Source organism: Colias philodice, unplaced genomic scaffold (assembly GCF_061535455.1).
Source record: "Colias philodice isolate Cphi_HAF_F1 unplaced genomic scaffold, ilColPhil1 Martin Lab GWU primary ptg000018l_1:1-1108441, whole genome shotgun sequence".
In the NCBI taxonomy this organism is placed as follows: Eukaryota; Metazoa; Arthropoda; class Insecta; order Lepidoptera; family Pieridae; genus Colias; species Colias philodice.
In genome coordinates this window covers 566432-594339 of record NW_028322190.1, presented here as the reverse complement: position 1 = coordinate 594339, position 27908 = coordinate 566432, and the positions used below count along the sequence as shown (strand labels likewise).

The following is a 27908-nucleotide window of genomic DNA, read 5'->3' as shown; positions in this document are numbered from 1 at the left end:
ATATCTACTTAAATTCATAAATAATTTGGTACGCATAACATAATGTCTGTTAGTAAAATAATTTAAATGTTATATAACGCCCTACAAACATTTGTATGTTATAAAAAAGCATTTTTGCATTTGCAATTGTTATTTTTGTTTCTTTTATTTCAATTCAAAGGGTCATTTGAGTGACAATAGATGGACAATAGCTACTTGAGGTTTGAAATATTTAAATCATAAGAAGCTTGGTTGTGATAAGTTAAGTTGTGAATCACATATTTATGTTAATTCGTATAGAAAAATTCTCAATATAGCAAAATATTTAAAAGTTGTATCCATACGATACTCTTGTATATATGTTTATATAGTGTATATATTTGAAAACGATTGAGAAATAAATTATTTTTACAATTTTAACTTTGTTTCAATTCATAATATACTTTTGTAAAATTAAAAAAAAAAATTAACTGGTATCATGATACTTTGCATGTAACTACGATACAATGTTTTATGTGACAAGTTGCACCAAACAACAGAATTTCATCATGATCGGTTACATATACTTTCAGAGGTTATTGATTATTATTATTATAAAATATAAAAAAATAAGAAGACCCTATGAACTTCATACAGAATGAAATAAATTAATTGAGCTGTGCTGACTAATGAATTAAAAAAATATATATAATATCCAGTAATGTAGTTACCTAATATTATAAAATGTATAATAGCCATTTGTCGGCGGTGCCGGCGCATAGCATCAAGGAAAGCCTCAAGAATTTATTCTTCCTTATCTATTGAAAATTTGCTTCAATCTATAAAGTATAAACTATAGCCTATTCCTGTTTTGCAAAGTTCTATTTATCAAAACATCCAATCGGTTCATTGCCTTCGAGTTTCGACGTTCACAAACGTCAAACAGACAGACATAGTATTTCGCATTCCTGACTTTACTACGGATGAGTAAAGCCACGTTAAGTGCAATAACAAAAATAGCACAGGTGCTGTCCGATTGACCCGCCAGATGTGGCCACGGTCCCACTCCGCTGCTCGTATGGGATATACCTACCCTTACGATTCTCACACCCGTCCTCCTCTAATACCCGGCTATCCTATCTCCATCCCTGTCGTCACTTCCGTAGGAACTTGGGGTGCAAAAACGACACTTTTTTTGCGATCGTGTGCGTGCGGCGTGTGTGTGTGCTCTTTAAATTGATACTTTTTTCCTTCCGTTATTTTTATGAAGGTCAATGTATAGGGAAAACATCATGCAAATGCGATTAGTGTTGTTTATGACTGTTAAATGCACTTTCATAAAACAATGGAACTTATATTTTACAGTCATCATATATAAATGTAAATTCTAAGAAAGTATTTGGTTTTGTGGTCAGGTCACAGGTCAAGTTAGTCATTTATATGAGTATGTATACAGTTTACATAACTTAAAAAATATGGATAGTTTTTCCTTACTGGGAACGAAATTCTATGTCCCAAGGAAGCTAAGGGCTCTATTTTCTGAATTTATAAGATAGGTAAGTAATAAGGATAAAGATCAATTGAAAATATAGAATATAATTTAGTTCTTTTAAAAAATAAATGCTGTATTTCAACGCGTTTAAAAGTATTTCACCTAACTTTAAAGTTTTGAAGTGACCCTACTGTACTGTGCTATTAATGTGGATGGGTAATCAATAATTTGAGGGTTCTACTATTTAATTTAGTTATTGAAACTTAATTAAACTTGAAACTTTGTAATTTTAGTATTAGATCAATCGTTTTAAACTTTTAACTATTTTAACAATCGATTAAATACGAAATATGCAAGCAAAGCGCCTTAATGCACTTTGTACGTGCTTGCTCGTACAATATTGTTACCTACTGTTAGATAAATTTCTCATTTTTGATATTTGACAGGTAGCTACAGTATATTAATTAAAAGTTGTTGTTATTATATTGTATAATATTAATAATTTAATGTTAAATAAATACAAAACAAAAATCATATAAATTATTATATTTATCCTCAATCAATTGATACAGTAGATATTAATTTAAATATTATTTTTCCTATTTAACTTGTTTGAACTACGTCATAAACATAATTAATATTATTTTTTTCGAATTTGTATTTAGTCCGTTGACCTCTGATACCGTGAATAGCGAAATAAAGATTTGCAAATTAGCCCATTTTACGGATTGGTGATGACTCGACATTTTAACACGCAAGCGGCAAGGGGTGTGTGACGTCATCGCCTTGTTAAGTTTCACTGGGGTGAAGTGCTAACTGCTACTATCAGTAAATCAGTGCGGAAAACTTTGTATTAAAAATAGTTTCTATCCATATAGGGCGTATTGCACGCCTCATAAGCGAAGCGTTGAGGTGGGTACTACTGTCACTTCGCGCAAAACATCTGATTTTTCAAACTTAAAATGTCTTTATGTATCATACATTGCACTTGTAAGATAATACATACACACACATATTAAGAAAAAACACTATTTTTTACGTTCATGATATTTTTGATGTCATTTTTGTTATTTAAACTAGTTAAAAAACAGTTTAAAAAAGTTCTGTCTTGGACGTCCGTGTGTCTGTATGTGCGGATCCTTTTTCTTGTTAACACGATAGCGACCGAAATACTTTACTAATCGAGTCTTTTTTTTTCTCTTACGCTTGAGTATGCTCAGGAATAGAACCCTTTCATTTTTCAGGGTCTGATTCGATGTGGTTTAATTGTTATTAAATAAACAAAAATAATAATTAATAAATATTTATTAAAAAAAAAAATATGAGGCGTGCACTTTTGGATTTTCCAAATTATTTTTGAATTAGTATATTTCATTAGAACTAAATTATTGGTAGGTATGATTTCAAGACAGAAAAATTTCAACTGTCCAAAATAATTTATCTTCCGTATTATATAAAAAATAATCCTATTGAGTACGGAAATCTCTGAAATTTATTGCATACTTCTCCATTTACAATCTATAAGAATTTGAGTTATTAACAGGTATAATATAGTTAATCTCATCACCCCGGAAAACGTTGACAAGATTTTTGTGATTATTTACTTTAATTGATATGAGAAGATTGTCAACCAGAAGATAAGAACAAGGCTATAGTTCTGAAATTAGAATTTCTCATTATTTGACTTGAACTCAAATAGGATTCTAATTAAATTGTAGTAAGTACATCTAATCCGCATCTTTTACAAACTGTTTTTATTATATAGAATGTTAATATGTATGTTAATATGTGTTTCGATATGCTCTATGAGTTTAATGAAATCCTATGTCTTCGGGTATATACATATATACAGTATATTCGGGTATATTCAGTATTTTATATAGTAGTATTTAAGTGATCGATTATTCTTTTCATTTCATTGAGTCTGCCAGATCATTATTTCATGACGTCTACACCGGAATTGAACATGGAACTTTTCGATGTACCTAACCTGTAGAGAGAGTAGAGACCTAGATAACCTTATTAAGAAAGTAGATATAAATTAAAACATTGAAAATACATCAGTTACCATTTTTGCGTTAGCTTTTCTTTCATTTATTACTTAGTTCTTTGTTTTAATGTTACACTCTTGATGACCTATTATAGATAAGATTGCCATATAAGCACTCACTCCTACGTCTGAGGTTGCCTGGAATAGATAGCTGCAACACGAAAAGGTCGTTCAGTACACTACAACACCATTTATAACTTTCTCTATGTATTTTTCTCCATATCTGTAATGTATTTTTAATTGTCCATTCATGTACAAGGTATTTTCGTATGTAGGTAGTTGAAAAAAATGGAAACCAGTTTTCAATATAATACGAAAAGAAGCGTTCTTTGTACTAACTGTGCAATTACTTAGTATTTTCAATAACGTATTGCAGTAATACTCATACAGGTTTTTAGTAACAAAAGAAACCTGTTGCCAATATTGTTCCCGCCAAAATCTGTGGTGTTTTGTAAATTTGAACAGAGATAATTGTTGGTACTTAGAGCTTATACCGGTTATAAACTTGTTTATAGATAATAATCAGCTTTTTGAGATTATCTTGAAACTCATAATAGTGTCACATTTTTACACAAATAATTTTTACTTCTATTTTTTGGAAAAGTGCAGCGAAAAGTACTCTTATTCAATAATTTGTTTTAAATATTGACTATGTATAGTTAATTCAAATACATCCAGCTGCACCCAGGTTTACCCGGTATAAAAATAATAAAGCTTTATTTTCTTTTAATTGATAAGAGTTTTAAAATCGTTGAGTAGTTTTTTGAGTTCATCATAACATTATAACAAACAAATATAATTTTTTTATAGAATATTTACATAATCATTTTATACTGCCTCGAGCCAATTATGATAGCAACACATCATTATAAAATATCGATGATTTTCCTCTCTGTTGTCGTGAAGGAAAATGAGGAAATTGCGTAGGGAAGGCAATCTTTTGAAATATTAAAATACCAATTATTTTTACGAACAATGGGACTAACAGTTTTCCACAAACGTAATCGAATACTGCGTATTATTTTTTAATTATTCTAATGAAGCAGGGTAAGAAAAAAGACAGAATCCATATAAATATGTTTATTTACAATGAATTAAAAGTAACTTAAATCTAAATTTGAGATCATTGCACATATAGTACATTCATTGTGATGATATTCCTTATAATTTAGAAATAGTATCACAATAACTTTGGTACATATAAAATATTTTGTTTTATTCCAGTTTATTTTCAATACATATACAAAAATTATACACGTTCCTCATAAATAACAAACTACAATAAGTTACCTATGATAAATTTTATTCATTATTTTCTAATAATTATCAATCAAAATGTCTGATCTATAATTAGAACAAGAATTCGTTCACGAATATTTATGGTAATATAATTTCACAAATTGGTATTCACTATTAGTACCTAACCTAGCGTCCATTTTGTAATTTACAGGAATCTAACGCCCACAGATAATGTAATATATTATATAAATTATTGTAATATAATATCGATTTATTATGTTGGTTATTATTTGAGTTATTGTAGTTTTTATTACTTTTATCATTTATTAATTCAAAGTACCTTTGGACATAAAAATATTGATGTATTTCTTGTGATGTCATACATTTGATTATAACATAAAATTTAATGTGTTTTAATAAACATTATAGCTTATATCATATATTTACAATGTTATCAATATTAAATAACTTTGTTATCAAGTTTCCGCTGTGATCATTTATTTATTATTCCGTATTTCTTCCTCATTCGTGAATGATCATTGAATCAAATAAATTGATAATTTTACTCCGGATTAAATTTGACTCGGTTACAAATATTTTTCCATATTATTGGCATCGTCTATAATTTTGGGGTAAAATTTTTGTCGATGTTGTATAAAATTAGTGAAATGTATTCATGCCTTTTGTACTCGTATGTAAAATATAATATGAGTTCTCATTTCCATAAAAAAGCCACCTTTAAATAATTAATGAAGACCCAATAAATAAATCAATGAAGACCCACGGTCTTCTCCTTTTGAAATAGACGCGGTTATGTCTTTTGTTTATTAAATATAATTAAATTATATGTTTAGAATTAAAACATATTGTTTATTACATTAATGCCTTGCTAAACCCACTTAAACACAGATACACTAACGGGAACGTGATCTCTCACATTCCATTCAAAACCGCAACATTAAATTAGCTAACAATAAGAATATTTCCTGTAACAATTTATTAATTAGCATAAACAATGCCGGGAGTCATGTAACTGAATTCCAGTGAGGATATCATCGGGTACACTTAATTGGGAAATAACCTCGTCCTCGGCGATACGTGATTATTTTGAACGCATTATCAATAGGGTATAGGTAATTCTAACTGGTATTCCTCTTAAGAGATTCATAAGGTGGTAACTAGTTCGATGCTTTCGTTGATCATGTTTTGCGTACTCTCGTCCTCGCTATCTAGGTCATAATCTAGCAGCGTGTACTCCGTGTGTATGCTGGAGCTGTCCTCCGAATCGTTGACGTTCAGATAGGTGGGTGTGGTGTACATTACCGGCCTGGTTTGGACGGGGCTGTTTTGTATCGAGTCGTACGCGGAGTCGGAATGCGTGGAGACGGACCTGCCGTAGCTGCGGAGGCTCTCCTGGTGGCTGCTGTAGCTGTTGTAGCCGCTGTAGAAGGAGCGGTTGTCGTCGGCGGCGAGGGAGGCGGGGGGGAGGGAGGTGCGGTAGCAGAAGTTCACGTCGATGTCGGTGCGCCCGTCCACGGTGCCGTTGCAAGATTGCGAAGCGGTCGAGTCGGGGGACACGCGGTTACGCGCCTTCTTGTTCTTGCTTTTGAAAAGCTTGAAGGCCTGGAACAAAGGAAAATATACTTTAATAAAATTTAATTAAAACCTTCATAGAAGAATTGTGAATCAAAGTAACGCAGATAGCGTAAAAGCTCGCGTGTAAAAGTACACGTTAACAATTCGCAAGGGACTTAAATATCTACATTATTAATATGCATGACTTGAAACAATGCAAAATATATAATATTCATGTAACCGCAATTATATTTGTTCATTATATTTATTAATAAAACGTTAAAATCATGAGCGACATTTTGAGAAATAACTTACTAGTGATAAGAACTAATTCGTAATAACACCATTTTAATAAAATACTTAAAAGTTGAGAAAAATTTTGTTTATGTGTTAAAATAGCATTTAAATAACTCGTAATATAAATTAATTAAGAGATTTCTATAAATATAAAATCATTCTCAAATATCAAAGCTAATAAATATTGATAAGAGTGATTAAAATACCGTATAGAATAGAGAAGCAATAAGTTTGTAAACAGTTATTGAGGCTATCTGGAGTGATTGAATTAATTGTTTCTAGTACTTACTGTTTATTTAGATACTAGAGTTTTTACGATTTTAAGCTTTAAAATACAGTGGACTTTAAAATAAAAACCCTTATCAAAACAAGGAAATTAATCTGATTGAAAAAAAAAAGTATAGTTTTTTTTTAGTTTGTTACGATAGATGTCGTTACAGGAACAAGCAAAAACAATGATTTACAGATAAAAAATGCTTATTCCAAAATTAAAAAAATATTGTTAGAATAAAATTATTTGAGTAAATATTATACACGCTTAATTACGTATTATTATTGACAAAATTGTATTGAAACCAACCGCTAGCAAAACAGTAATGTCAAGGACAATTGCAGCGCAAAATTATGATAAATGAATATCACTCATAAGCGTTATAAAAATATTATTTGAAATTTATAACCTTCACGCAGTTAGTACCTACTGCGCATATTATGTAAAATGATATGTAATTCGATACATAGTAAACACAATATAGTATATAATCGAGTGTTGATAAAACTCATCCGGACGATATATCATTCGCTTGTAATAATGACATAATGTGTGTCTGTAAGCTAACATTAAATCCCTCTGAAGTCCAAGAGACTGACCTAAATGTGTGACCTAATATTAGTAAACACAGAGATACGAGTTTGAATCCCGCCTAACGATTTTTCTTTTTATCCGCGGAAAATAAACCATTATTATTTAATATCTGTGTCGCTCTATCTATTTCGTTTAAAATTATTAATGGAAAAGGAATAGAACAAGTTCAGTTAGATTAATTTTATTAGTAGAATTTTAGCATAGAGATAGAAGACCTTCGAGACAAGGCCCAGGTCACTTATTCAATGAAAAACCCCTTCAAGGGAGGGGCATTATCGATGGAATATGTCGGACGACCACGGATTTGCACACAATAAAATAAACTGTTAGCCTGCCATGAAAAGTAATTTTATAAACAACAAAGAAATCGAATAAAAAAAACAACTTTACAATATTTTCTTCAAATATTACTAGTTTATGTAAACTGAACGTAATCAAACAAATTGAATCAGTTAAATGTAGATCTTACCAAATAAGGATATAAATAGACTGATAATGAATAATGATTATTATTACTGTACTGCAAAGGAAACGAGATTATATAATCACAGAGGCACTTTAAGACGTAAATGCCTAGTTAGCATTCGACCTAATAAGGTTCCCTGGTTGTGATGGATAGATTCTACTTTCGAGTTAGTAGAAAGTAATTACAATTTTTTAAAAACAGAAATCTTGATCTTTTTAATATTAATCCTGCATAAGATAGTTAACATTGTAATTAGTGTTTTAATTGATCACAGCTTTGTTACTTTTTCCTTCATATCATAAAAATAGGTTTAAATTATTGAAGTGAAAACTTCTTTAGCGGCGTTGAGCACTTTTTCTGTAATGGGTATAAAATCTTAAACTCGCGTCAGGACACGTGACCTGATCGAAAAAGCGTAAGACGGATACCATTCCAAAATATCAAACATGCTCAACGTTAATAATCAAGTTTTCACTTCTGCCGGCACTCCCGGAGTGCAACCCGTCTTTTTTTATTATATTGCACGCCTCATAAGCGAAGCGTTGAGGTGGGTACTACTGTCACTTCGCGCAAAACATCTGATTTTTCAAACTTAAAATGTCTTTATGTATCATACATTGCACTTGTAAGATAATACATACACACACATATTAAGAAAAAACACTATTTTTAACATTCATGATATTTTTGATGTCATTTTTGTTATTTAAACTAGTTAAAAAACAGTTTAAAAAAGTTCTGTCTTGGACGTCCGTGTGTCTGTATGTGCGGAGGATTTTCTTGTTAACACGATAGCGACCGAAATACTTTACTAATCGAGTCTTTTTTTTTCTCTTACGCTTGAGTATGCTCAGGAATAGAACCCTTTCATTTTTCAGGGTCTGATTCGATGTGGTTTAATTGTTATTAAATAAACAAAAATAATAATTAATAAATAATTATTAAAAAAAAATTATGAGGCGTGCACTTTTGGATTTTCCAAACTATTTTTATATATATACCTAGCAAGCAAGCCTTAGTTTAAATGATTATTCCATATAGATAACTTTGTTCCGCAAGTTTCTGTAAATCTAAGAGAAGTTAACACAGTGTGACGTCAAAGTTTTGTCGTAACCAGATGAAAATTGATACCATGAACAACAAAAACAAAATGAATGCGTTATAAAACAAGTGTTGTTGTATAGCTTTTTTGCAATATATTACAATCATATTTCAAATGTCATTATAATTATGTAACATAATTCGCGAATATTTTACGTCTTTAAGAGATACACTAGTGACGTAGTTGTGACGTAGATATTTACCGTTATTTTTTGTAGCGCGCCATGATCAGACCATAAAGTAGGAATTTACGAGGAAACATGTCAAAATGATATGCAGATCGCCATCTTACGTATAAAATTTGTTATTTATGTGTTGGACTTTCCCAATATGTTATTATTGATTAACATAACATTCTAATGAATTTTAATTTCATTGTTATATTTTAAAACTGCTTTTTAACACGTAGGAAAACTGATTAGATTGCAATATGCAAAATAATTTGCTTTTGGATCAAATTATAATGTCTAAACTCTAAAGAAACTAAATTACTTTCAAAGTGAACGTTATAATATTAATTATATTTTTCAATAGGTTCGATGTAGATCAATCTGACAAATAACTGGATTATTTAATGACTTATTATATTAAAAAAATAGAGAGCCAGGTCAGACTCAGGTTTCTTTTTTTAATCAGCACGTAAAGGGTTGAGTTGATTATAATTTTTTTAGAAAAAAAAAATAATTCCCATCTAAACATGATGTGGTTTATTGTCAAAAGCCGTTAAATCGAGTTTACTTCAATGAACAAACGTTTGAATGTGACACTAGCAGAGATAATTGAACTGCGGTTGAATGCACAACCCGATTCCATTTCCTCTGATTTACAATCGATTTTATCGCCAGCTGTAAAACATTAAATTAATAATGTATTGTTCGCAATTAATTAATGAAGTAATTGACACGAGGTTATAGCGTTGAAGATGACCCTTGCAGCTAGCGAGAAGCTTGCATGTCAAAAGCTTCTGTTATAAAAACATGTAACAAAATCTATATAGTACATACTTTAATGTAATATTTTCTGTTTTAGTCAAAAAGTGTAATGTATCGCATATCTAAACGATTCTCTGAACTGCCAAAATTATATTTAAGGACCCGCTCTTCACATCTTCTTTTTTGCGATTCAATATCGAACAAAAAATTACTTAATTCATTTATGTAAGTTTTTAAATCCTACATTTTTATCAATCTATCTGTATAACGTAGAGCTTCAAACAAATTTGTTCGCTCTATATCTGGTAATATTATTGTAATTTCACTAATATTATTGTAAGAGCAACAAACATCTTCACTATAAACTCTATTATATTATTAAGGGGACAAAACGGCCAAGGTCTAAAAAATATACTAGTAGGTCTTATATTAAGTACACATCATAACAGATCTTCATGGCTACGACGTCATTAAAATTATGTTCTGACAATATTATGATCGCACAAAGCTAATTATAAGAGCGTATACGCACTATGCGGGTAGCCGCATTGCGGGTAGCCGTCCGGCTGACCGCAAGCACAATTATGTACGTAATATTCATTTCTATGCGCACTGCGATGCGGCTACCGCAGACCGCACAGTGCGCATAGAAATGAATATTACGTACATAATTGTGCTTGCGGTCAGCCGGACGGCTACCCGCAATGCGGCTACCCGCATAGTGCGTATACGCTCTAAGACAATAATTGTCGTGAACATAAACAAATACATCAATTACAACGCGTCGCTGATCAAAGATTAAAGATTGTAATGTTTTTGTTGTAGAACTAGCGTGCGCCTGCGGTTTTGTTCGCTATAAATGGTCATAATTTGGGCGTAATTGGAATTATTTTCCTAAAGTAAATAGTGACAGTTAAAAAACAAAAAAAATGATCTATTGACATACTTCTATATGCAATAATGTAGACCTATTTTGTTGGTATTATGACAACTTAATTTTGAGTTATTTTGTAAACTTTAAATGGAAAAATGTTTAAGGTGATTATACTACATATTAACCGCTTCGCACCTAGTTCTAAGTCGGTCACTATGCAATCGAAGCCGACCCGACTCTTGAGGTCAGCCATTATATAATTTATGGACTAACTGACCACTAGTCAAAGAGTTCAAATACCTTTACACAACTATTATTGTATTAAATTCAATTGAGAACTTTAGTTTCTATCCAAGGCCTTAGGAGGAATAGATATGTTAGAAGCGAGTTTAAATCTCTAGTGTAGAACAAAGAAATTGTCTCAAAGAAGTAGGATCGATGTAAAACAGAAGTTGAATTTAACTGCCCCACATGTCTTTCATCATAAGGCGTAAGAGAACGATATTATTAAAATGCGAAATTACTCTTGCATAAACGGTTTTCTTTTCTGAATAGGACGTTGAGTGTATAGTTTGATTATTGGATAGTTTACACATTTAGTTGTTCATCTACATAACAAACAAATGTATTTGAATAAAATGTTGAAAATAGTTAAAGAAACAGGGCGAGAGGCAATTATAACAGATTATTTAATAAGTAAATTAAACATTCTCGCAATCTCGTTTGTCGTTTTCATCCTTCGAACTTTTCAATCGTCGAAATCCATTGCGACAGAATAATTATTATATAAGACGAAGAATACGCAATAATAAGTAAAATCCCTAAATATATTTCTCGACGATTCTCTACAGTAGGTACAGTACAAATTAGATTACGATTGATATGACAGACGAAATTAAATGAAAAGATGAATGCCGTCGTCCTCGAAGTGTATTCCAGGAAATAAAAAGGCTATAAAAATAAAATCGTAACAATTGGATGATTTGTATGTCTTTATTTAAAGAATTTATTCAGCAGTGAATGAGAACAGTTAATATTTTTTGTATTTATTACAATGAATTGTATTTTTAGGTTACCTTAGGCGCGTTGATATATTTACGATTGAATAGTTATTTGGTAACAAGAACAACTTACGAAATACCTAGTTCCAGACTTATTTAATTCTATTTCAGACTTATTACATACCTTTGAAAAAAAATTTGAAAATATTAAAGGGATAAGTACTTGATTTTTATGCGATGGTACATAATATTATGATTTTGCCAATTGATTTCTTTTTTATGAATCGGTTAATTTGATAATACAGTTATTCGCTTTTATATTGCCATCTCGAGTTCGTTCGGATTCGCGATCGATTTTCCCGCCAAAATGTAACAAACTAAACATTTGATGTAAATTCACTGAAATGATTATGGTATTTTATTGTATGCCTAGAGTTCAGACATTTAAATATAAAAGGATTATTTTGTCCTAGATTAAAGATATCACTACAAAAATGTAATTTTATCTTATCAAAGATATAATTTATTCCACTCCTAAACATACCTACATTCTGCCCTATAAATTTTGAATTAGGCTAAAGTCGATACAGAATTTAGTAGCGCGTCACCGCTAGCTCATGTATAGAAACCCTTACGAAGCCGTCAATTCGTATTTTATGTGAAAAATTTTTATTCTGTAACCCTTGACCTTAGTCTCGTTATTCCGTACAAAGTCAAAGTTCAAATGGCATTCATTATATCTTAAACCAATTTATTGCTACATTTAAACTTATTTCATTTACCTATATGTTATATTTTAATGGTTATTGCTGAATATAAAAATCAAAATAAAGAGGGCGTATTGGCAAACTTTAATTTAGAAGCTCTTGGGTAATTCTTCCTTCGACTATTTCATGATATATTTCTTTATCTAAGGCTTAAAATACTTCTACACCTACCAAACTTCATCCAATTCTGTACAAAACCTTCAATGAATAAAATTGAGGATAAAAATTTTGTTATGAAAAAAGTTTTACTATACAGTGTCTAAGTACCTGTACGTTACATAGCCATCAGTCAGTATCATATAACCATCTATTCAGCCTACACAGTGCCCCTGTCGGGCCCCGCTTTGTATATGAACGAATCTGGTCTCCTTCCCGCCAAATTACCATCACAATACAACCCGATGAGATAATCTAATATAATAATGCCTGACAGACCAAATTCAGAATCCATAATGTGATTTGTCATTTAAAAATGTAAAAGTAAAAACGTACTAAAATTTGTTATGGGAAATAATTCATACATTTTGCTACTTGACGAAAACGCTATTAAAGAAACTCAAGTATTCATGGTGGCCAAATCATATATGAATAAAGATATATGGATACCAAAAGCAAATATCAAGGAGGTTTTAACTCTCCCGTTTGACAACTCTACCGTTGACTCTACCACTACTGCGTTACGTACCAATTGCATACATTTTGCTTACAAAGTTCTTTCTATAAGTATAAAAATAATAATTCGCATTAACTTATATTTACACCTATTTCAGCACGTGGATTGTTTACTACAGACTTATGATATCAAACCGAATTTCAACATCACTAAGCGACTTGCCTTATCAAAGGCAGAAAGAAAGATTATTCTGTCACTACAAAATTTATATTACACACATGTTACTATGCAAATATTTCGCTAAACGTTAGTAAATTGCGTTTATCAAACAAACAGAATGTCATTGATAACGGTGTTGTGCCTATTCTAGTGTGATTTACGCTTCTCAGTTAGTCATAGTGGCGGCGAAACATAATATAATTATAATATGTATTAAATACACATAATGTTCTGAGAAAATTGTATTTGATTTTAACCGACAAAAAGGGTTATACGAATTCGAGGTCTGATATCAAAACTTCGGATGGTTAGATGTTTGTTACTCTAGTCTTTTCGCAAAATGCCTCATTCGGATGAACTTTCGCACAGACATAGATTATTATAGTCTGGATTTGAACGTAAAATTTTATCTATATCTAAGCTATATTTATAGAATAAACAAATGAATACCAGGGCTATTAAAATGTTAAATACTATAATAAACATTTAATGGACTTTGTGAAGCTTTTAATTATAAAACTGATCTAAACACAGTTCCATACAGTCGAATAATAAATATTAAATCAGCACAAACGTGTGCAAGGTGAGCCATGGTGGTCGGGACTCGGGAGTGGGCCGAGCCAAAACAGTTTTTAAAACAATTGTGAAAACCAGGTCGCTGTATATTTAGCTGATCCAATTAAATGGAAATAGATGCGGTTTTAACAGATAATATCTGGATATCGATGACAACGTAATAAAACTAGCCGCCGCTTGTATCGGAATAAAATAACGGCCTATGGTGCTCGATATTGCTTAAAAATTTAATCAACAAATAAGCTAAATAAGCACACTTTTTTGTCTTAAAAATGTTTTATTTAATAGTTTATTAGAGGTGATTTAAACAGATAACTTGCTGCAACGTTCTTTGTCCCTATTGAAAAGATTATTCAAGGAGGGTACCGGTAACCATGGAGCTCGCTTCCTTTATGTGGATGTGATGCAATTGTTTAAGCATCACCGGATTTTTCTTAATTTATTAGTTTTATGTGTAACATGCATATTTAAATTATGTTATTTTAAAATTACATACAAATTTCATTTGGAACTTGAAAAAATATTACTAGTTAAAGAAACACTCGAGGGCTCGGTCCCATTTTTTTGTGTCAAATTATATAATTATTATAATATGTATATCTATCAATACCATAACTATTATAACTTTAATATCAACACTTGTTGTTTGTGAGGCGCCAGGGACGAATTTTTCTTACAATAGTAACAAATTAAAGGAAAGATTAGTATGATAAATCAAAAGTCAAATAGGAAATAGCAAATTTCCGCTTGTTAAACATTTGGTGAGTGTTGTATATATTTTTGCTGACGTCAATGAGCAGTGATATCTAATGAATACCATCACACCGATTCCGTGATTCATTTTACTATATACTACCTAATGTGTGCGACCACAGTGTGCTACTAAACAGATGGACAGACATGAAAAATTAGCGTAGGAAGGTACAATAATAAAATAATAAACACATAAAGCTTTTTAATAAAAGTTATATTTTGAAATAATTATAAGCAGCCACTTCAAATTTATGGATGTAAGTAAAATATTAAATTATTTTTTTACAAGGGCAATGAAATTACAGGAGGGAAAATAAAATATTCGCAAAAATTTTCATTCCCAATTTCGCCAATATCTCAATATTGATGAATACGTCTTCTTCGAATAATTTGATGATATTAAAAGTTTAATATAAAGTAATATGGCTTCCATGTTGAAGCCTTCAATATCATTGATTGATAGAGTAAGAAATTACCAATAAATTAATATAGATATTGAAATTATTTATTATTTACTGGAATAGCCAGTAATGAATATAGAAACCTAAGGACTTCGTCATGAATCGGTTTAATATTCATTTATTCATTAAAAACATCGACGTTTTCTATATATCCTTGAAACTTTTCTAATCCCACTGGATCCCACCTTCACGATATGCAAACCGCAAAACTTTACAGATAAATGGAGACAAATCAAACAAATATCTCACAAACGAGACACGGAGCTTACCAAACCACTTTCACGGGTCCGTTTATAACTTTCTTTCGTAAAATATTCATAAGTTGCACACACAATTATGTAATGTAAACATACAGATAAATAAATAAGCGATTAGTTTATGAGGTTAAATGGAGGTTAATTCTTTTAATTTTGTGACTAAAATTTAAATCTCTAATATAAGATTCGAAATTTCATCCCTGTGTTCTATAAAAGCGCTCCGAGAGCGGCACTTTGAAATGTGGCTAATTTACCAGAATTTAATTGGTTGTCTCTTTTTCGATCACAATATGACAATTGAATCATGCCATCTTATATTCTAATCGTGGGTGCGGTAAAGTGCCGTTTTTGAAGATCGAAAGTTGTGTTGCTAAACTATCTACATCTTTTACTTATTGCCTGCTTAAGCTTATACTCGTGACCGGTACGCACCACAGGTACGCACTGTCAACCAATCCTAGTATATTATATTATCTGTGACCAATTTCAACAGGCACGTAGACTCACAAGTGCTCTCCGCATGGACTATTCGATCTTCGTCCGATGGGACGGTTAATTTGACAGCGGAGAGAAATCAGGTACAGCCAAACGTGACCTGTGACCTTGTGCTTCTAAATGTTTATAACGTTATATATTTATGGTTTATTTTTCTAAGTCTTAATTAACATAAACTTTTAGCTTTTACGTATAAAATGAGATTATGTTAATTTATATAAACTTTTGACTCCATAATTATAATCTTAAACATGATGATTAAAGCTCGATTTGTTTTAAAGTAAGCTTAAAGCTTTATGTATTTCATCTGTATCATTTTAAACAATAGGTATAGAAAAATATAAAAAATGTTTTAAAAGTTATAAATCGTTATACGAATTGGCTTCATCACAAACCCGTCTGTTTCACTATCTTGACAAATCTATGTTCAAACTTTCATATCTAAAATGTACATAAAGGCATTTTAAATTCTTTAAATCTTCTCAAATTACTCGAGAAGCAAACATTTATTACTTAGTAAAAAACAATTAAGATTTTTTTTGAGACTACGAGAAAATTAAATTAAAGATGAAATAGAAAAAAAGCTCTCATATGGTGATGCATTTTGAAACATGTGACTATAGTTTTCACCAAAACTATAGGCATTTATCTGCAAATTGTGTGTAGGTCAGGAAAATTCTTATAAAAACTGAATAATGATAAATCAAATCCCTTCAAAAATTTTACAAGCCTGTTTCAAATTATTAGATTTCATATAAAAATTAAAAAAGAAACTATGTACTGATTTGTTGACTACGTCTCAAATCTACAAGCTTATCATTAATTAAATGTTTGTACGCTACATTATTTGATATTGAATCCCAAGTGGTACAAATAATATGATGGTAGGTAGTACAAGCCGCCATTTTTCAACTAATAAAGCATGACTCTACAATCATGATTGGTACAAAATATAAGAGCCGAATTCTGAAATCTTATTTTATTCATTTTCGATTCAAACATAGCCGATTACAATTCGAATCAAAGCTAATTAGCTAACGAAATCGTTATATTTTTGAATCTTTAAATCTTTTGTGAGTGATAGAGGCCTTTTAGGTATTCTAGTAGAAATATAATAAAAATGTTTTCCTATTTTAACATTCATAATTACTTACGTGTCTATTTTTAAAATGTACCTAAATTTTACGTACGCAAGTACGTTAAGGCCAACATAATTTTTGTTGTATAAACAATCTAAAGAAAACAAGCCGGGCAAACCCAATGCTCTTACGATTTTGTTCGGTTGTAAACATTTCTTACAAAGCAAAACACGTGAAGGTAAAGACTTACTATAGTAATGTGAATTATAAGTTAAACATATCCATTATCTTGAAAAGCCTTCATTTAGAGAATGCATAATATGCAATCACAATTAAGAGTATTTGTTTAAGATAAGATGTCCTTATTGCTACAAATAGTCTAAAGTTTATCTATGTATAAACAAAATTTACTCATTTAAAATAATGTACACAAATTTAGAAAACACTTCTATGAGTATTGTCACTTCAATGCATTTATTTTGTATTAAATTAAAATAAATATAATATTAAATAAAGCTTGTAAGATAATAATGTTGTCAAAAAAATTATTTTATATTATGAAGATTTTTTTTTAATTAAGTACTTAACTGAAAATAAAATAAATACTTTATATTAAAAGAGCAAACCGGTTGAAACTTCAAAATACCATTTGAAAACGTGACACCACTAATCCAACACGAATCACACAAGATACCTACCCATAGGAGTTTAATAAAAAAAAGCTACACACCTGCAGCCATTTCCGCCTGGTCTCTGTCAAAAAGTCGGCGAGCACCATCACTAATATTCGTGTCACAATAATTTACAATAACGTGCGTTCACTGTCGCGGTCGGCGAGGGAGTGCGCGCCCCCGCGTCTGGCGGCCGAACTGCAATACTCGACTCGATCGCCGATGTCACACAAGGGTGCAGGGAGCTTTTAGCGCGGATGCGTCGCGTGGGAAAACGAGGTAAATGTGTGGCCTATAACCCCATTGCTTGCTATTTATATTAGTTAAATAGCATGACGTAGGAAGGAAATAATATACGAAACTTTATTGGTAGATACTTCATCATACGATTGCGAACTTTTTAAGTTGTTGACGTTAACGTATATCAAAAATATCTAAAACTCACATTAGAGCAGGCTCCAAGGAGATGTTCGTTTACAAAAATAGCGGACCTAAATCTGACTTCTGATATATATTGTATAGATCCCAGACATCCTATAGACAGATGTTGCCAACCAGTTTTGTGGTCCCCCTCTCCCCACCGCGGTAATTAAATATGGCATACAAAGAAAAAAATAAAAATTTCCAAAACGTGCCGTGTGGGGTATCAAATGAAAGAGCTTATTGAGTAGATCACGAATATATAGTATACTATAACATTTCTTACACTTTCTCTAAGATTTTTTAGAAAATTTACGAAAATGCTCCATTTTTGTGTTAACTTTAAACCACTATAGATTGAAAACTCATGAATATATTTTTTTAATTATTATTTTAAATAATTAACAATAGTCCATTTTCTTTGTATGCCATATTTAATTACCGGGGTGCGGGGAGAGGGACCACAAAACTGGTTGGCAACATCAGTCTATAGGATATCTGGGATCTATACAATATATATCAGAAGTCAGATTTAGGTCCGCTATTTTTGCAAACGAACATCTCCTTGGAGCCTGCTCTACATAGGTATTTACTACTTTATACTTTAAACATTTTAGGATCTTTGCGTTTGTTTTCAATAAGTCATCATTGCAGTTATTTATGAAGTGTCATTAATGTTTATAGCGTGACAACTGACATCAGTAACTACCTACATCATTGAAATATTTTTATCATCACAAGTACAATATATAACGTACAAGGCGCAGCCCTGACCCTTTAGATAAAAATCTCGGCTCATGATTCCGAGTCTGAGAGACGTTTCACTATTAGCCCATTATCTCTAGCACCAAGGAATTGCTAACTTAATGATATTAACTAGAGAATCACTCGGTTTCGTTGCATGCCCCTGTAAAATTTCGTACCTATACAATAGTGTTTGTGTTAGGGCTGACTTTTGAAATTATACAGGTGGCATTTTTATATTATTATTATTAAAATCTACACTCACACTAGAAAAGTAAATAAACAAACGAAGTTCCCATTATTATATATACGACCCGAACATCTTATAAACTAAGAACAATGAATAAACATTTGACTCGTGGTTTAAACAAGTGTTGATCAATCATTATTACAAAATCAAGAGTAACCCGCAAACAATTAATTCGCACTCAAATACGGAAACCCAGGATAAATAAATAACAACACTTCTGTTGTTCGTCTCGCAAAGGGCGACGTCACAACGGCGACTGCGCAGGTGTCGGTCCGGCTGTAGGGCGCCGGTCACGATACGATGTGCATACAAACAGAACTGCATAAGTATTCAACGAACTGTGTACGCATTTAAATAGATTATTGAGTGATAGATGCCAAGGCCCAAGATAGTCATTGTTGTAGTTTGATCTGTCTTAAATGTTTTTTTACAATATAATAAATTAAGTTACCTATCCATACTAATATTATAAATGCGAAAGTAACTCTGTCTGTCTGTCTGTTACTCAATCACGCCTTAACTACTGAACCAATTTGCATGAAATTTGGTATAGAGATATTTTGATACCCGAGAAAGGACATAGGATAGGTTTTATCCCGGAAATCCTACGGGAACGGGTTTTTCTTTGAAAACGCGGGCGAAGCCGCGGGCGGAAAGCTAGTATATAATAATTAGAAAATCCGCAAATGTTTAACTGGGTAAACAGAGTAATTTCTAGATTTTTCACATATTATGACGACACGGGAAGGAAAATGGAAATATGGTAACTGATGCAATGCCCCGCCCACAAACATACCAGTTATGTAGTTATACAGTTCAGACTGAGCTACAGCACATGTCATACGTCACACAATCAAGATACACAATATATTGACCAAAAAATTACTGTTATAATTGCTAACTAATTACTTTTTAAAAGCAGCACCATTAAAAGACGCACTGAAACTTGAATTAAGCATTCAGGCAACTAGATTTCTTTTCATAAAAATGTTTCTTGCTTATTTTCTGAAATTTTTTTCTTAACTGAAATGTTTAACGCTTTAGGAGTACTATATTATGGGCTATTGAACGTAAGAGTTAAGGTAGTTAGGGTGAGATTCTGTTTTTTATGTCGGTGCTTCATAGAAATATAATAGAATAGACTTATTTGAGGATGCTTCGTAGATCACGTATAAGTAACCAACAGCTTCCTCATGATGATCACAAAATCATGCGACTATGACGTCAAGTGGGAGCTCATTTGTTACAAAATTTCATCATTTATTTATTTCTAAGTATGGTGTTGGACTTTCCACGTAACGCAATTTTTGAGGATAAAAAGCTTTTTTCTAAATGTTAATTTTTATTAAAAATAAGCCATGCTATATATGTATATTGCGAATCATATATATTTTATAACCTATCTGTTACTTAGTTTTTCAAATTTTGCCAAATGTTGAATACATTATTTATTTATTTCTACTTACAAGAATCCCGTAAAAAATTATCGCCGAAATTGAAGTTTAAAAAATAATTTAAATGCAAATAATAAACGCAAAAAGAGTGTAAACATTACAAAACAATTAGACGCTCATTTGCTCATCAAACAATCTCGACTATCAATCGAGATAATTGCGATATCATTTGCATACGTAGACGTGACGCAGGCGCACTGATTTATACCATTTTATATCCAAGTATAACGTACACAAATATATTTACATATTTTTTACGAGAGCTGTAACCCACTTTAAAAGGAAAATCTCTCAGCACTTCCAACTTGTTGTTGTGGTTTTTTTATTGAGGGCGGTAAAAAGCAACCGATATTTAAGAAGAGTTTAAGAGTGCGTGCAATTCCTTGTACAAATTCAATGCGTCTACAATTAATTTTTACCTTCTATTTGACAAGCTGCTTTCCTTTTTCTATATTTGTAAAATTTCATATATAAAGATATATGAAATTTTATTTATTTACATCACATAGATACAAATTAAGTTCCAATTTCCAGCTACACGCCATTAAAACTGAATTATCATCTTCCGCGTAGTTATTAAGCTAAAGTATATGTGCTATGTCACGTTACCGTTAAGCGGTAATAGGTCAAGAGGTAAAAACAATCAGGAATGTACAAAACATTGAGGAAATCGTACAGTATGCATACTTACCATTTTCCAAAAGAAAAGTAAATTTACTGTTTAGGTACTATGAACAGTACTTTCAATTCAACATGCAATGTTCAAAACACACTGGTTTTTAAAACTTCAAGCATAACATTCAGAAATGCAATAGTTTCGTGTAATCGTCATATGAAAAGTTGAATGACTATTGATATAGAAAAAAAAAGACGGGTTGCACTCCGGGAGTGCCGGCAGAAGTGAAAACTTGATTATTAACGTTGAGCATGTTTGATATTTTGGAATGGTATCCGTCTTACGCTTTTTCGATCAGGTCACGTGTCCTGACGCGAGTTTAAGATTTTATACCCATTACAGAAAAAGTGCTCAACGCCGCTAAAGAAGTTTTCACTTCAAAAATATACATCAGTGTAAATAATAATAACGTGACGTTTTTAGATAAACAGATAAGGGAGACCACTTTTAAAGAATGTCGAATATTTAGCAGTTTAACAGCTAAGATGCAAGAAAATATATTATAACAGCAATATACAAATCGAATTATTATTTTTTTAACACTTGAGAAAATGTTATCGTCTTTTTTATGGTCCTGAAAGAATCTCAGCTAATTTAAGCCACAATACAGCTTTCAAACTTTGAGCTTATATGAATCTGAATGTAGTCTTTCTAATAACATCCACTACTTCTGCAAAACTAAATAGCCGTACTGATATTTATAATCCCACATGATATTACATATTGATGGATGGGTTATACTATAATACAGAAAGATGGATAGTACTTAATTTACTTCACAAACTTTTTTGTAAGCTATCTCTTGATAGTATAGATAGCGACTGAAAATCACATACATACCTACCAATTGTTACGTTAAAACTGGGGTTAAATTCGTCATATCATCCGACATTACATAATAGCAAGGTGGGTGTGAAACGTGTATAATTTGCATACGTTTTCCAGCTTATCTGCAAATTCGTACGTTTACTACGTATCTAGTTATCGTTGGCCAATAGTTAAGGATATTATGTGTTGTTATTCGGACTTATTCGTTAGTTATGACGTAACACAACCGGTGATTTTTCCTGCCGCTCATTTAGAGCTTTTATCAAAAAATATCAAAAAGATTACTAATTACCTTTGTGTCTTTTAATTTCAATCTCTATTTCTGTGTGTCACGATTTGGATAATGTAAGGTGAATTTCTTAGAAATATGTAGCTGCAAAAATGATTTCTAACTTGACTTTTCTCAGAACAAGGTCATGAATTGAAAATGAGTTGGTTTTCCCCAGTCAGCTCTCGTGAGGAAACTGTTTTTACTTATTTTAAATAATATCTATTTAACACGAACTTGTATGTTTGAAATATGTACTGTCATTAATTAGTTGACTGCTGTTGAGCTTTCTGACCTTCGTCGTTCGGCGTTCCCTAAAATTTATAATCGTAGTTTACATTTATTTTTGTCTAAACGGAAGACAAACATAAATGGTAAAAGATCTTTTACTACCTATACATCAAAATTATTTTTAACGAACACGTAAATTTTTACTTTAGATAATAATTATATTGAAAATTATTTTATAAACAAGAAAATATAAACATTTTTATACCTACACCGCCTGTAAATTGCACTTTCATTGCATCAGAATATAGGGCAACAATTTTCCATACACGCTATGAAAATTCATAACGTAGCTGCAGCATAACTTGTATCAGAATTCATTTATAAGCTATAAACAGTGTGTGGGCTGCAATATAATGTCATGGAGAAGCATATTATATTTTTCCATAAGCTATGTTGTTTACAAGCCCATATTATTACATAATATGATTAAGTGATCGTATTAAGTACATTATATCCCTCGTCAAAGAATAAGATTAATTTATAATCGAGTATAATTTATAGAACATTGCCACGTGGCGCCAAAAATTTCATCCCTAATTTTAATACATTATAGCTGCTGGGTAACTGACTAACAAATCATATTATCATACTAAATTACACATTATCCAAATGGTTTGTGTGGTTGTGGTAAAAGCATGACATACAGACAGACAGAGAGACTTTCGCATTCATAATATTATTACCACAGTCCATGCCACAGTATTACAATATATTTCCTATATTGTAATACTGTGATATTACTTTGGATTACATTTAGACCTTATTCAGCTCTCTCCATTGGATTAAAGTGAGACTAAGTTTAGTATTTATATGAAAACTTTTTAATATAAAAAAAATGTGTGCGTGTAATAGTGTACACACGTAAGAAGTGAAACTTCTTTATGACCTTATTTTTCAAAAAATAATTTACTATATGCAACTTTACAGAAATACGTCGAATCACGCGTGGTAGGGATAAGAAAAAGATGGCGCGTAACGGAAAAATGTCACGCGTAACGAACAAGTGTTAACTACATTTTTTTCCAAACCCCGATAAAGAAATTTCACTTCAAAAAAGATTTATATTGGACAAAATACATATTTCCCGCGACAAACAAGTTATTAAATTAAAATTGATATTAATAAATCATTAATTAAAATCTCTTGTTTCCTTCTACCCACTCATTCCCGTTTATTTATTTTCTTATTTCATATAAACAATTCTTTTATCAAATCAAATTTTCTTACTTCAAAAAGAGAGCTTATGACTACCTGAAGGGCCAATATTTTTCGTTTTACTAAATATCCTGTCCCTCTCCCTCTACCAGTAGGCAACACCCGTAACCCAGTTACGGTAGTCTATGGGCGGCGCACTTAGCTTACCATCAGGCAAGGCGTCGGCTCGTTTGCCTTCTTCTACCATAAAAAAAAAAAAAAAAAAAAAAAAAAAAAATTATTATTTTATACCCCAGATTGATTTCACAGAAAACGTGTATTTTTCCACGCTAAAGTAACCCACGTTTTGCCCTGTTCTGTAAATTTTCCGTAGAAAAAATCACGTGTTCTGTTTTGTGTGCGAGTTGTATTACAGTGTCACGTTAAAATACTTCTAACTTTAATTTAACGGTTAATGTTTTGGCATTTTAATATGTACGACAAAATATAGTTCTAAACATAAATAGGTAATCAAATCTGTTGAAGAAATTAAAAGTATTGTTCATCATGTTGATTTCTAGCTTAAAGCTTACTAGTTTTTAGGGTTCCGTACCGAAACGGTAAAACGGGACCCTATTACTGAGACTTCGTTGTCTGTCTGGCTGTCAGTCTCCAGGCTGTATCTCATAAACCGTGAGCGACTCCGACTCGCACTTGGCCGGCATTTTGTTCTGATAACATACGGACATACCTACATAAAGCTATAAAAAATATGCGATACATATTACATACGAATAAACACTCATATCAAGCATCCAATCTCGCGTAATCAAACAAGCTGTATTATGTTCTCTACGCAATGAATGACGCGATTGAATTTCTCAGGCGTGCCCGTATTATGTAGCGCATATTAATCGATAGTATAATATATCTGACACAAGAGTATATTATATTATCCTTTCTACCTCTATCCTTGTGTTATGTGTACCTCACCCTAAATTTTACGTTCATAAGATAAGCCTTATTGTGAACAAGTCAAAAAGGAATCGTCTAGATATAGGTAATTTAAAAGGGCTCCTCATCAGAAGCACCCACTTTTAAATTACCTTTTATCTTCTTTAACTATTTAATTTAAATGTTTTTTTTTTCAATTGATAATAATTGTTACCTATCTGTTTACGTAATAAATAAATTGACAGATTTATATTTTATTCTTTTGTATCCCGCACAAGTATATAAAAGTAGGCCCATTTTTGTCATTTATGTAGAGTTAAAAAATTCTTTTACTAGCTGTTTTATTTTTAATCAAAAATAAAAATCGCATGTATAAATATAGACTTAAGTAAATTATTACGTTCAGTAAATTTAGGTTCATTATCGAATTAGCTATTTGATCATTTCAATTTCCTTGAATGCCTGAGTATTTGGGTATTTTCGTTAAATTACCTCATTTATTCCAATTGTATGGGTTAAAATAGTTTTGAGTTTACGTCATATGTCTTATCTATGTGTTGAGAAAATACGTTACTGTACAAATTTGAAAGAGACTAAGATTGGTATTTCCATACTACGTCATCGATCATTGTTGCTAAAACGATACCGTACACCAAATAATACCTAGAGCCATATTATACAAATATAATTACCTACTAATTAACTAAAATTAGCCATGCAAGTGATTTCCCTTGTCTATTGTTTTTGCGATAAATGGTAGTCTAATTTCTTCTCCAAAGCTAAACTATTAAATTTCATCAAAATCAATTCGGACATTGTGAAAAAAATAAACATGCTGCATACAGTAATACACAATTTAATTATGATCTAATCATAATATATTTACGAAAATCGGTACTTTTTCTTAATATTATGTATTTCCCTTTCTAGAGTCATAGAGTCTTTGTTGAATATAGGAAGCACTAGTCTCCTAGGTAAAAATAATTCATACCGTAAAACGAAATTCAATGTGCAATACGGTTATGTACAATATTCGAATATATTGATTATTGACCGATTTTCCTTCGCAAGTGCATCTCGACGTGGGAAATGCTACGCCGCTGGCTCCCACGCGCCGGCACGTGCCTCTGAATTTATACAACCCTAGTCCATCTACAGCATTGTACACACATTCTGTACACAAAAACAACCCTTACAACCCTCGAGATACATCCCCATTTCCCTAAACGATTTCACGCCCTCATTCCGTTGAAATATACGCAGTTTATAGTCGGATCCTATTGCGTAAGGCTCTTGATTTTGCGAATTCGTTTAGTTTTTATGACTTCTTTAGTAATTAAAAACAAACAATGCTTTTATTGTTCTTTAAAATCCTGATAGTTCTTTGAAATTATTGTATAACGAAAAAAATATAGTTTTCTTTAGTATGATTACAAACACCATGTTAATACTGTTTATTATTTCTTATTTTTTATTATTGAGAACGCCTTTTTTTACTTCTTGAATACATTCCATTACGAGAAACTTCAATTATGCTCGAATATACAAATAAAATTTTCTTTATACTATGCTACAATGTAACAATTTATCGTAGATACATAAATGGCAGTAATAAAAAATATATTTTTAGAACATTATTTTCTAAACCTTCTACCTTGATTAATATTACCTATTTAGTTAATAACACTTCATTCTCAAAACTACTCAACCTATTTTAAAATTATTCTTCCAGGAGAAAGCTACGTTTTTACGAAGTAACATATAGGCTGTATTTATTTTATCTCAGCTCAACACAAGCGAAGCCGGGAGAATCCGCTATAGTACCTACAATCTACATATATAAAAGCATCAAAGCGCCGTCAATCTTTATTTAACAAGCACTAAAGGAGATTACTTCTCAAACCGTACACAATATGCAATTAAATATTTTTGCTCATTATACAAAAAATGTAATGCAAGTAGACGCGTGCGAGCCACGTGGCGGAGCTTTTAAGGAAATTTGTTGTCGAGTTGCGGACATAAATACACTGCATGAAGGATTATTGAAGCGACAATTTTATGTGTATGTATTATATTTTTGCATATAGAGAAATAATCTACCACGGTGTAAAAGCACAGATTAGTAAATAGTAGGTATTTACTAGTAGTAGGTAGATACTTTTTTATTTTATTTTTTTTTATAACACTTTACTATGCTAGTTATATACAAATTACTTAAAACTAAAAATTATAGCTAAACTAGCACAGAGGGCGACCTTATCACTAAAGAGTGATCTCTTCCATCTTAACTACTCTACTTTGTTTCATCCTAAGATTTTATTCAGGATGAAACAAAGTATCAAGTCAATATTAGATTATTATCTACTAATAAGATATTTGTCAGAGCATTTTGTGTAATTACTTTTAGTTTTGGTTTTATCTGCGATAAACCACTTTTATCGTGACAAAATCAAACGTTTATCTCGAGAAAAAAAGAGCGCCAAAAGTGGTTTATCGCAGATAAAACCAAAACTAAAAGTAATTACACAAAATGCTCTGACAAATATCTTGCAAATGTTTTAATATAATTGTTTATGAAAAAAAAAATCATAATAAGTATTATCATGTCAATTAGAAAACGTAAAAGTGTGAAAATTAGAGCTAACTTGGTGATTTTTTTTATCGAGTAAATTTTAATATTTTATGTTTTTGATTAAACAGAATCGTTGAACATATCATCTAGTTTGATATATATTTTATTTTTTAGATTTGGTCTTGCATATTACACGTATCATCTAATAGAAGATTGGTTATTTTGCTTTATGCGCCCCCTTAAAGTTTAACTGACTTCGTAAAATAATAATACTAAAATAAATGGTTTTGTTGTTTTTTGATTTGGCATTTTCATTTAAAAGAGAATACGATTAACAGTTGTCTCTGTTAAATGTTGGTAACTTTTTATGCATAATTCACTATTTATTTTTCTACCAAGCCATCGATATCGGTATCGGTATCGGTATCGCCGATACATTACTACAAATATCGGTATCGGTATCGTATCGGCAAAATCATGTATCGTTACATCCCTAGTATTTATCGTCATCTGTGATTTCGTAAATTGAATATTTCTACAACATAATATTTGATGTACACCTCTGTATGCCTCGTC

General features: G+C 31.2%; 1 protein-coding gene across 1 annotated transcript; it reads right to left on the bottom strand.

Annotated features, from left to right (window-relative positions):
- Positions 1-4565: 4565 nt before the first annotated feature.
- Positions 4566-17966, bottom strand: LOC149474840 (uncharacterized). Its single transcript, XM_089714079.1, has 2 exons — positions 17801-17966; positions 4566-6362 (listed from the first exon to the last, which is right to left on the bottom strand). The coding sequence occupies exons 1-2, from the start codon at positions 17846-17848 to the stop codon at positions 5904-5906; spliced, it is 507 nt and encodes a 168-aa protein (XP_089570205.1). The 5' UTR covers positions 17849-17966; the 3' UTR covers positions 4566-5903.
- Positions 17967-27908: the final 9942 nt, after the last annotated feature.